The sequence below is a fragment of the Oncorhynchus gorbuscha genome, linkage group LG08 (genome assembly GCF_021184085.1).
Source record: "Oncorhynchus gorbuscha isolate QuinsamMale2020 ecotype Even-year linkage group LG08, OgorEven_v1.0, whole genome shotgun sequence".
NCBI lineage: Eukaryota > Metazoa > Chordata > Actinopteri > Salmoniformes > Salmonidae > Oncorhynchus > Oncorhynchus gorbuscha.
The window spans coordinates 48,546,698-48,558,415 of record NC_060180.1 but is presented as its reverse complement, the minus strand read 5'-3'; the positions used below and the strand labels follow the sequence as shown (position 1 = coordinate 48,558,415).

The 11,718-nt window shown below is 43.9% G+C and overlaps 1 protein-coding gene across 1 annotated transcript; it reads right to left on the bottom strand.

The window, feature by feature from the left end:
• Positions 1-3,182: 3,182 nt before the first annotated feature.
• LOC124040899 (RING finger protein 11-like) lies at positions 3,183-7,336 on the bottom strand. Its single transcript, XM_046358013.1, has 3 exons — positions 6,717-7,336; positions 5,365-5,534; positions 3,183-5,137 (listed from the first exon to the last, which is right to left on the bottom strand). The coding sequence occupies exons 1-3, from the start codon at positions 6,828-6,830 to the stop codon at positions 4,966-4,968; spliced, it is 456 nt and encodes a 151-aa protein (XP_046213969.1). The 5' UTR covers positions 6,831-7,336; the 3' UTR covers positions 3,183-4,965.
• Positions 7,337-11,718: the final 4,382 nt, after the last annotated feature.

Genomic DNA, 11,718 nt, shown 5'->3' with positions numbered 1-11,718 from the left:
ACATTCAGAGACTTATACGAAGCCACTCCTGCGTTGTCTTGGCTGTGTCCTTATGGTCGCTCTCCTGTTGTAAGGTGAACCTCGGCCTCAGTCTGAGGTCCTGAGCGTGTCGGAGCAGGTTTTCATGAAGGATCACTGCACTTTGCTCCGTTCATCTTTCGCTCGATTCTGACAGGTCTCCCAGTCCCTGTAGTTTCCTGCAGCAGTGATGCTTGGCATTCAGGCCAAATAGTTAAATCTAGATTTCATCAGACCAGAGAATATTGTTTTTCACGGTCTTTAGGTGTTTTTTGGAAAACTCCAAGCGGGCTGTCATGTGCCTTTTACTGAGAGGTGGCTTCCATCAGGCCACTCTAACCTAAATAACTGATTGGAGGAGTGCTGCAGAGATGGATGTCCTTCTGGAAGTTTCTCCAATCTCCACAGAGAAACTCTGGAGCTTTGGCAGTGACCATCGGCTTCTTGGTCACCTCCCTGACCAAGGCCCTTCTCCCCTGATTGATCAGTTGGGGGCCAGCTGAAGGAAGAGTCTTGGTGGTTCCAAACTTCCTCTATTTAAGACTGATAGAGGCCACTGTGTTCTTGGTACCCTTCCACACATCTGTGCCTTGACACAATCCTGTCTCGGCGCTCTACGGACAATTCCTTTGACCTCATGGCTTGGTTTTTGCTCTGACATGCACTGTCAACTGTGGGACCTTATATAGTCAGGTGTGGGCCTTTCCAAATCATGTCCAATCAATTGACTTTAGCACAGGTGGACTCCAATCAAGTTGTAGAAACATCTCAAGGATGGTCAATGGAAACAGGATGCACCTGAGCTCAACTTCGAGTCTCACAGCAAAGGATCTGAATACTTATTTACAGTTTAAGTTTACATACACTTAGGTTGGAGTCATTAAAACTCATTTTTCAACCACTCCACAAATTTGTTAACACACTATAGTTTTGGCAAGTCAGTTAGGACATCTACTTTGTGCATGGCACAAGTCATTTTTCCAACAATTGTTCACAGACAGATTATTTCACTTGCAATTCACTGTATCACAATGGGTCAGAAGTTTACATACACTAAGTTGACTTGTGTTTAAATAGTTGGAAAATTCCAGAAAATGATGCCATGGCTTTAGAAGCTTCTGATAGGCTAATTGACATCATTTGAGTCATGTACCTGTGGATGTATTTCAAGGCCTACCTTCAAACTCAGTGCCTCTTTGATTGACATCATGGGAAAATAAAAATAAATCAGCCAAGACCTCAGAAAATAAATTGTAGAACTTCACAAGTCTGGTTGATCCTCGGGAGCAATTTCCAAACACCTGAAGGTACCACGTTCATCTGTACAAACAATAGTACGCAAGTATAAACACCATGGGACCACGCAGCCGTCATACCGCTCAGGAAGGAGATGCATTCTGTCTCCTGGAGATTAACGTACTTTGGTGCGAAAAGTGCAAATCAATCCCAGAACAACAGCAAAGGACCTTGTGAAGATGCTGGAGGAAACAGGCACAACAGTATCTATATCCACAGTAAAACGAGTCCTGTATCGACATAACCTGAAATGACGCTCATTAAAAAAACCGGACTACGGTTTGCAACTGCACATGGGGACAAAGATCGTACTTTTTGGAGAAATATCCTCTGGTCTGATAAAACAAAAATATAACTGTTTGGCCATAATGACCATTGTTATGTTCGGAGGAAAAAGGGGGAGGCTTGCAAGCCGAAGAACACCATCTCAACTGTGAAGCACAGGGGTGACAGCATCATGTTGTGGGGATGCTTTGCTGCAGGAGGGACTGGTGCACTTCACAAAATAGATGGCTTCATGAGGGAGGAAAATTAGGTGGATATATTGAAGCAACATCTCAAGACATCAGTCAGGAAGTTAATGCTTGGTTGCAAATGGGTCTTCCAAATGGACAATGACCCCAAGCATACTTCCAAAGTTGTGGCAAAATGGCTTAAGGACAACAAAGTCATCACAAAGGACTGACCTCAATCCAATAGAACATTTGTGGGCAGAACAGAAAAAGCAAGGAGGCCTACAAACCTGACTCAGTTACACCAGCTCTGTCAGGAGGAATGGGCCAAAATTCACCCAACATATTGTGGGAAGCTTGTGGAAGGCTATCCGAAACGTTTGACCCAAGTTAAACTATTTATAGGCAATGCTACCAAAAACTAATTGAGTGTATGTAAACTTCTGACCCAATGGGAATGTGATGAAAGAAATCAAAGCTGATATAAATCATTCTCTCTCCTATTATTGACATTTCACGTTCTTAAAATAAAGTGGTGATCAAACTAACCTAAGACAGGGAATTTTTACTAGGATTAAATGTCAGGAATTGTGAAAAACTGAGTTTAAATGTATTTTGCTAAGGTGTATGTAAACTTCAACTGTAAATAAGGTTTTTGTTTATATATATATATATATACACACACATTTGCAAAATGTCTAACTCTATAATGACAAAGAGAAAACAGGTTATTGTGTGTAGATTGATGGGGGATTTTTCAGATGTAATCTGTTGTAGAATAATGTGGAAAAAGTCAAGGGCTCTGAATACTTTCCAAATGCACTGTAAATCTTCTCCCTCTTGCACTTTATATCTCTGGGACAGAGTTTTGCAGATGCATAGTCAAAACCAGTGTAAACTCTAATGGCCAAAACTTTTATCTCCTACAAACACAATGACAAACAATACATCTAAAGGTAGGAGATATACAAACATCCAGTGGTGTAAAGTACTACTTAAGAAGTTTTTGGGGGTATCTGTACTTTAAAATTTATATTTTTGACTACTTTTACTTCGCTACATTCCTAAAGAAAATAATGTTTTTTTTACTCCATACATTTTACATGACACCCAAAAGTACTCGTTACATTTTGAATGCTTAGCAGGACAGGAAAATGGTCCAATGCGCGCACTTATCAAGAGAACATCCCTGGTCATCCCTACTGCCTCTGATCCGGCAGGCTCAATAAGCACAAATGCTTTGTTTGTAAATTATGTCTGAGTGTGCCCTTGTCTATCCGTAAATTTAAAAAACAAGAAAATGGTGCCGTCTGGTTTGCTTAATATAAGGAATTTGAAATGATTTATACTTTACATTTGATACTTAAGTATATTCTAGCAATTACATTTACTTTTGGTACTTAAGTATATTTAAAACCAAATACTCTTGAACTTTTACTCAAGTAGTATTTTACTGGGTGACTTTTACTTGAGTCATTTTCTATTAAGGTATCTTTATTTTTACTCAAGTATGAATTTGGGTACTTTTTCCACCAGTGCAAACATAAATACAGAAAAGGGTATCAATTATAATATAAACTAAACATTTAACGGAAATAATTCACCACAGCAGCAGTTACAAACATATATATATATATATAAAGCGACAAACAAAAAAGGAAATCATAGTGTATGTAAAAACAGCCAGAACGTATTTTTGCACAATGATGTATTGACTGTGGGAGAAGACTGAAAATACAGATAAGTAAGCTAAGTACTTAAGGGAAGAAATTCCACTATTCTTAATGTCTCCCTTCCTCCCAGTCACTTTCACACAAAAACACACGCTAGGATCAAGACAAGCAAAACAAAGCAGAGACTCACTCTACTGAATCACACAATTCATGAATATATATTCAGCTATTGAGCTTTTCTTTAATGTGATAAGTGACCAATGGTAGCATTGATACCATTATCAATATCAATCCTAACTTCTGTGCTGCAAAAATAATAAATAATATTGAAAAGTGCAAGGTTATAGATATAGATATATATTAACATAATGCTTCCGTTAATGTCCTATAAGTAAAGTGCAAATCTCGGGATCAGATTTAATGTGTGTGCAAGCATTCCTAACTTCTAGACTGATCCTCCACCACATGCACAAACGAGCCCTTTACATTGGCTGACAGCTATGTTAATCCTCTAAAAGTAAAACATATGAACCTTACACAGGGTGACTGACATACAGCTCATACACTTCTTTAGGCCATTCGGAATGGCAGTGGAGCTATTTCGAATGGTAAATCTGAATGGCAAAACAAAAGCCAATGCATGTAGTACATAGTCTAATAAAGGATGGACTTTGGGTGATTTCTGCACTGTGTATGTGCATATTATAGTTACTTTGTTGTAAGCCTAAAGAATACTATGCTCTGTAACTTATTTTACTTTGCAACTGTAACACTAAAACAGGGTAAGCTTCAGTCCATAGAGAGATACCGATTATTACGCCACCATGCCGGCTTTCCTGGGGCTTTTTTACCCTTACTAAGCCATATTCAGAGTGCAGGATTTGGAGACTTTAGAAGACAGATGAGTCATGTCATGGTGTTGCCAGCTGTGGCTTTTAGAGGAATCTGATAGGATACCTCCTGGTGGCCAAATTCAGACGACAGAGAATTATCCAATCCCATTTTCAGCTACTAATCATGGTGAACAAAATGCTGGGATGGGATACCACCGAGACCTGCTCAAGTGGAACTGCAGTGAGCCATCACTACGGTAACAGCCCCCTCCTCCTCCTTCCCACCATAACATCACCAATCCAGGCCTACTGTATTCAACAGCTGGCTCAGGAACCCAGTCCACCACAGACACACAAACATATTTTCATGCTTGTCCTCCTATGTCCTCCATGACTCAGCCTGTTCAGTTCAGAGCCAGTTCCAGGTGATGGGCGGATGGGTCAAAGTCTTTTCATTGTTAATCACTAGTGTTCGCATAGTCTCTCTCTCTCTATGTCATCACCGACCAAGACACCATGCTACTCGTTATCCCAAAGTTAAAAGCGGAGGAGGGCAGCGTGTGTATGTATTTGTTGGGGCTGGTGGAGGTGGCGCTGTAAGAAGTCTGTGATGGTTGTAGTGTGTGTGTGTGTGTGTGTATATGGGTGCAGCTTTGCGGAGCTCATCATAATGGGGTAGGGTTGTCTTAGGGGTCAGTTGGTCTCGTAGGTGGAAAGCAGGGCAGCATCCACAGGCTCCATGCAGGAGGGGCAGGTGAAGGACCTCATCAGCCAGTCATCTATACAGTCCATGTGGTAAATGTGCATACAGGGCAGGAACCGGATGGGGTCCCCGTACACAAAGTCCATCATACATATCACACACCTAGAAAATGGGTTATATACAATTATGAATAGTAGTTTTAATTAGAGTCTGTCGTATATATTTCCTGAGCACATTACCTGACCAGGAAAAACCATGGGCACTAGTTATGTTAAAAACACAGTTACATGTTACAGCTAGGGCAGAAGTTTTACCTAGTTAGGTCACATGATCAGTGATCTTTATCAATAACATCAAATAATAAAAAACAGTGGTATACAGATGCTCACTCTCTGATTTTTTTCTCGGAGCCGTCCCGGCCTCCGTCATAGACGCCCCGGGGAAGATGCTGGATGAGGCCGATACGCTGGGCGATACGGACCTGCTCCTCCTCAGTCAGCTGGGTGGCCAGGCGGGCCTGGCTGGGGGTGGGGTGGTACACCGGCATGTGCGCCTGCTCCTGGAGTAAAGACACACATATAGAGGAGAGTCAATAAACAGGCCAATTCAACTGGACTGATTGCACAACCCAGTGTTTTATCAATCACTGTATGCGTGAGGTGGGATGGGCCCCCCCTCCTAGCTCGGTTTCACCCTGCCTATAAGAGTGGCTGGGCTTATATTGGTTTCAATTGATAAAGTTGATGCCAGATGACACCTAGTTGTAATAGTAGAATGCACAGGGTGCAATTTTGAAACTGGGCGGTGCATCATCAGTTCCTTTTGTCATGTTAGTCATTACATACCTTAGAGAGCTATTTCTAACTTGTCAGAAATTTCATGTCAGCTAAAGTTGTTCATTTAGGCTTTTTAAGCCCATAGATACTGTTGTACTGTTATCCACCCTGCCGTGGATAAAGCAGTTGACAAAAACTGCCCATTCTGGACATTCTTGGCAAGCCTGTTAGGAACACTTTTGTGAGATTGAAAAGCATTTGGGCAACAAAAGTGCTGCGTGTATGATTTTTCCTTTGTGTAACTGGGTTTGTTAAACTATTGTAATATGAAAACTCAGACCCATAATCAGTTGCAATACCTAGCTATGAAAATAATCATTTTAATGCACTATGGACTCCCGTGTGGTGCAGGAGTCTAAGGCAATGCATAGTCTAAGGCAATGCATAGTCTAAGGTGTCACTACAGTCCCTGGTTCGAATCCAGCCTGTATCACATCTGGCCGTGACTGGGAGTCCCATAGGGCTGAGCACAATTGGCCCTTGTAGGCCGCCATTGTAAATAAGAATTCCTTCTTAACTGACTTGCCTTGTTAAATAAAGGTAAAATATATATTTCTCAAAACCTATTATTTCCCCTGGTCTTTAAATATTTCATTCGGGCTAATCTGAAGTCAAATTGAAACTATACATTTGACAGCAACTTTAAACTATAACGTTACCGAGCTAGATGAATGAGTCATAACCCAGGTCTGGAAGAGTACAAAAGAAATTACATCAACCAGCTAGCTAAATAATCAGAAAATGTTTTGACCAGATTCCCAAGATGTTCAAAGCATTTGCCCCCTACCCTGGGTTTTGCATGATTCTGTCAATTATCATAACCCTACTTCATACCAGTGACTGGCTAACGTTTGCTAGCTAAATAACTAATACAACTATCTAGCTAAATTAATATCAAGTCTGACCTGGTAAGGCGGAGGTGGCTCCAAATCCGCGTCTGCGTCCCCATAACTTCCTCTGTCAGACTCGTGAAGCAAAGATATATCGTCCGACGTCGGCGATTTGAGACAATTGCCCATGTCCTCTTCTCAGCCCCTCGTTGTTTAGCTAGCTATAGAAGCTAGCTTGTAAACTTACTATTGTTAGTTTACAACCACATGTATCCTCCACTCGTTACAGAAGTAACGGTATTACACATTAACTACTGTTTAACAACCCATTAAAATATAATATGTCTGTTCATACGAATACTATATCGAGCCCCAGCAGCTTTCCAAGCTATTCAACATCATCAGACCATCACAGTCAAAACAAAGAGCTAGATAATAACAGTAGCTAACGTTAGCTACTTTGGCTAGCTAGCTAATGTTAGCGACATGTTATTCCTTAAATTAATATCACTCATTCCTCGGTCTACGATTTGAAATGTAAAACGTTCACTTAAAAAGCAACTACCATAACAACATCAAGCGATAGAAAATGAATATTTTGTACAAATATCGACCAATGACTTCGCGAAAAAATTAACAAATAACTGTCTGGCTAGCAATATTATCAGAGATCCTGGACATAATGACAAGATGCTTGTGACTCCGCCCTAACAATGGGATTCGCTGTCCATAGAGCGGAACAGTGGGATGTCAAGCTCCCGCCCATTTCTCTCTGGATTGGAGGATACATCTCGTTATTTGAATATACTTTCAAAATTCGATAAGGGTGTTGACGTCAACCGCATGTATTCAATGGAGAGTGAGATGATATTCTAGCCTCATGAATATGCATAGACGCCTTGAATTTCAACAGGGACAATTCAATGAATTGTGTTTTTTCTCAATTTACCAGAATGTCACGTGCAACACACTTATTATCAGTATGCTCATAACAACCTAAGCATTACTTAACCTATATTAGATCAAATACGCCTCAGGTATAAAAAAACAATGAATTTTTTTCTTGACTAAATTCCACACTCTCTCAAAAACTCCTCACTTGCTTAATAATTAAAGATGCACTATGCAGAAATCGCTCTGCCATTTCTTCAATGCAAAATTTCTAATAGTTCACCTAATTTCAGTTTATGTAACAAAACAATTAAGTATAGTGTAGTGTATAGGGTAGAGAATCATTAAGTGCTGATGGTGCCGACAGAGAGGGCTGCCTCGCTTCTAGTCAATAGGAAACTTTGCAGTATTATTTCTTACATTGCTAGCCCAGAAAATCTATATTAGATTTGGGATTATATACACTCTATCGGCAGGATAGTGTTATTTCATACAGTCAGGAAGAACTATTTCTTTTTTTTCTTTTTTGTCTAGTTTGAGAAACAGACGCCTCACAAGTCCTCAACTGGCAGCTTCATTAAATAGTACTTGCAAAGCACCAGTCTCAATGTCAACAGTGAAGAGGCAACTCTAGTATGCTGGCCTTCTCGGCAGAGTTACAAAGAAAAAGCCACATCTCAGACTGGCCAATAAAAATAAAAGATTACGATGGGCAAATGAACACAGACACTGGACAGAGGAACTCTACTAGAAGGCCAGCATCACGGAGTCGCCTCTTCACTGTTGACGTTGAGACGGGTGTTTTTTGGGTACTATTGTCATGTTTTGTCATAGATTGTCATGTCTTGTCTCTGTGCTTTCTTTTCTATTCGTTTCCCCCTGCTGGTCTTATTAGGTTCTTTCCCTCTCTCTATCTCTCTCCCTCTCTCTCTCGTTCCGTTCCTGCTCCCAGCTGTTCCTCATTCTCCTAACTACCTCGTTTACTCTTTCACACCTGTCCCCTATTTTGCCCTCTGATTAGAGTCCCTATTTCTCCCTCTGTTTCCGCTTCTGTCCTTGTCGGATCCTTGTTTGCTGTACTGTGTCCTTGTTCCGTCCTGTCGTGTTTTTGCCTTCTTCAGATGCTGGGTGTGAGCAGGTGTCTCTATCAGCTACGGCCTGCGCCAACCCGAAGCGACCTGCAGTCTGTGGTCGCATCTCCTGTTGTTCCCCTCTACTGACTAGAGGATTTCAGTTATTCCTGTTTGGACATTACCAGTGAAAGAATTCAGGATTAATCGTTTTTTGTTAAGACTGGAATAAACTCTGTTTCTGTTAAGTCGCTTTTGGGTCCTCATTCACCTGCATAACAGAAGGATCCGACCAAGAATGGACCCAGCGACTACGGATCCTCGCAACTCAGCCGTCGAGATCCAGGGAGCGATGCTCGGCAGACACGAGCAGGAATTGTCTGCTGCTCGTCATGCCGTTGAGACCCTGGCCGCTCAGGTCTCCGACCTCTCAAGACAGTTTCAGAATCTCCGTCTCGAGCCACCAGCTACTTCCTGGTCTTCCGAGTCTCCGGAACCAAGGGTTAATAACCCACCGTGTTACTCTGGGCAGCCCACTGAGTGCCGTTCCTTTCTCACCCAGTGTGATATTGTGTTCTCTCTCCAGCCCAACACATACTCAAGAGAGAGAGCTCGGATCGCCTACGTCATATCACTCCTTACTGGACGGGCTCGGGAGTGGGGCACAGCTATCTGGGAGGCAAGGGCTGAGTGTACTAACGAGTATCAGAACTTTAAAGAGGAGATGATACGGGTTTTTGATCGTTCAGTTTTTGGGAAGGAGGCTTCCAGGGCCCTGGCTTCCCTATGTCAAGGTGATCGATTACTCTATAGAGTTTCGCACTCTTGCTGCCTCCAGTTACTGGAACGAGCCGGCGTTGCTCGCTCGTTTTCTGGAGGGACTCCACGCTGAGGTTAAGGATGAGATTCTCTCCCGGGAGGTTCCTCCTGACCGGTCGTATGATTGTTGTATTGATCTCCTTCCGGGGACCACTCCCCCCCGGGGTAGACTATACTCTCTGTCGGCTCCCGAACGTAAGGCTCTCGAAGATTATCTGTCTGTTTCTCTCGACGCCGGTACCATTGTGCCTTCTTCCTCTCCCGCCGGAGCGGGGTTTTTTTTTGTTAAGAAGAAGGACGGTACCCTGCGCCCCTGCGTGGATTATTGAGGGCTGAATGACATAACGGTTAAGAATCGTTATCCGCTTCCCCTTATGGCGTCAGCCTTCGAGATTCTGCAGGGAGCCAGGTTCTTTACTAAGTTGGACCTTCGTAACGCTTACCATCTCGTGCGCATCAGGGAGGGGGACGAGTGGAAAACGGCGTTTAACACTCCGTTAGGGCATTTTGAATGCCGGGTTCTGCCGTTCGGTCTCGCTAATGCTCCAGCTGTCTTTCAGGCATTAGTTAATGATGTACTGAGAGACATGCTGAACATCTTTGTTTTCGTTTACCTTGACGATATCCTGATTTTTTCACCGTCACTCCAGATTCATGTTCAGCACGTTCGACGTGTACTCCAGCGCCTTTTAGAGAATTGTCTCTATGTGAAGGCTGAGAAGTGCGCCTTTCATGTCTCCTCCGTCACATTTCTCGGTTCTGTTATTTCCGCTGAAGGCATTCAGATGGATCCCGCTAAGGTCCATGCTGTCAGCGATTGGCCCGTCCCTAAGTCACGTGTCGAGCTGCAGCGCTTTCTCGGTTTCGCGAATTTCTATCGGCGTTTCATTCGTAATTTCGGTCAAGTGGCAGCCCCTCTCACAGCCCTTACTTCTGTCAAGACGTGCTTTAAGTGGTCCGGTTCCGCCCAGGAGCTTTTGATCTCCTCAAGAAGCGTTTTACATCCGCTCCTATCCTTGTTACTCCTGACGTCACTAAACAATTCATTGTCGAGGTTGACGCTTCAGAGGTGGGCGTGGGAGCCATTCTGTCCCAGCGCTCCCATTCTGACGATAAGGTCCATCCTTGCGCGTATTTTTCTCATCGCCTGTCGCCGTCGGAACGCAACTATGATGTGGGTAACCGCGAACTGCTCGCCATCCGCTTAGCCCTAGGCGAATGGCGACAGTGGTTGGAGGGGGCGACCGTTCCTTTGTCGTTTGGACTGACCATAAGAACCTTGAGTACATCCGTTCTGCCAAACGACTCAATGCGCGTCAAGCTCGTTGGGCGTTGTTTTTCGCTCGTTTCGAGTTCGTGATTTCTTATCGCCCGGGTACTAAGAACACCAAGCCTGATGCTTTATCCCGTCTCTTCAGTTCTTCTGTAGCTTCTACCGACCCCGAGGGGATTCTCCCTGAAGGGCGTGTTGTCGGGTTGACTGTCTGGGGAATTGAGAGACAGGTAAAGCAAGCACTCACTCACACTCCGTCTCCGCGCGCTTGTCCTAGTAACCTTCTTTTCGTTCCTGTCTCTACTCGTCTGGCTGTTCTTCAGTGGGCTCACTCTGCCAAGTTAGCTGGCCACCCCGGCGTTCGGGGTACGCTTGCTTCTATTCGCCAGCGGTTTTGGTGGCCTACTCAGGAGCGTGACACGCGCCGTTTCGTGGCTGCTTGTTCGGACTGCGCGCAGACTAAGTCAGGTAACTCTCCTCCTGCCGGTCGTCTCAGACCGCTTCCCATTCCTTCTCGACCATGGTCTCACATCGCCTTAGACTTTATTACCGGTCTGCCTTCGTCAGCGGGGAAGACTGTGATTCTAACGGTTGTCGATAGGTTCTCTAAGGCGGCTCATTTTATTCCTCTCGCTAAGCTTCCGCTAAGGAGACGGCACAAATCATCATTGAGAATGTGTTCAGAATTCATGGCCTCCCGTTAGACGCCGTTTCGGACAGAGGTCCGCAATTCACGTCTCAGTTTTGGAGGGAGTTCTGTCGTTTGATTGGTGCTTCCGTCAGTCTCTCTTCCGGTTTTCATCCCCAGTCTAACGGTCAAGCAGAACGGGCCGATCAGACGATTGGTCGCATATTACGCAGTCTTTCTTTTCGAAACCCTGCGTCTTGGGCAGAACAGCTCCCCTGGGCAGAATACGCTCACAACTCGCTTCCTTCGTCTGCTACCGGGCTATCTCCTTTTCAGAGTAGTCTTGGGTACCAGCCTCCTCTGTCCTCTGTTCCCAGCTCTCCGAGTCCAGCGTTC

Bases quoted from the DNA above. Each gene is read 5' to 3' on its own strand.
- LOC124040899 (XM_046358013.1), bottom strand. From the start codon at position 6,830: ATGGGCAATTGTCTCAAATCGCCGACGTCGGACGATATATCTTTGCTT. The intron at 5,535-6,716 runs GTCAGACTTGAT...TCTTTACTCCAG, and splicing joins AGCCACCTCCGCCTTACCAG to GAGCAGGCGCACATGCCGGT. The intron at 5,138-5,364 runs GTGAGCATCTGT...CCCATTTTCTAG, and splicing joins TCCGAGAAAAAAATCAGAGA to GTGTGTGATATGTATGATGG.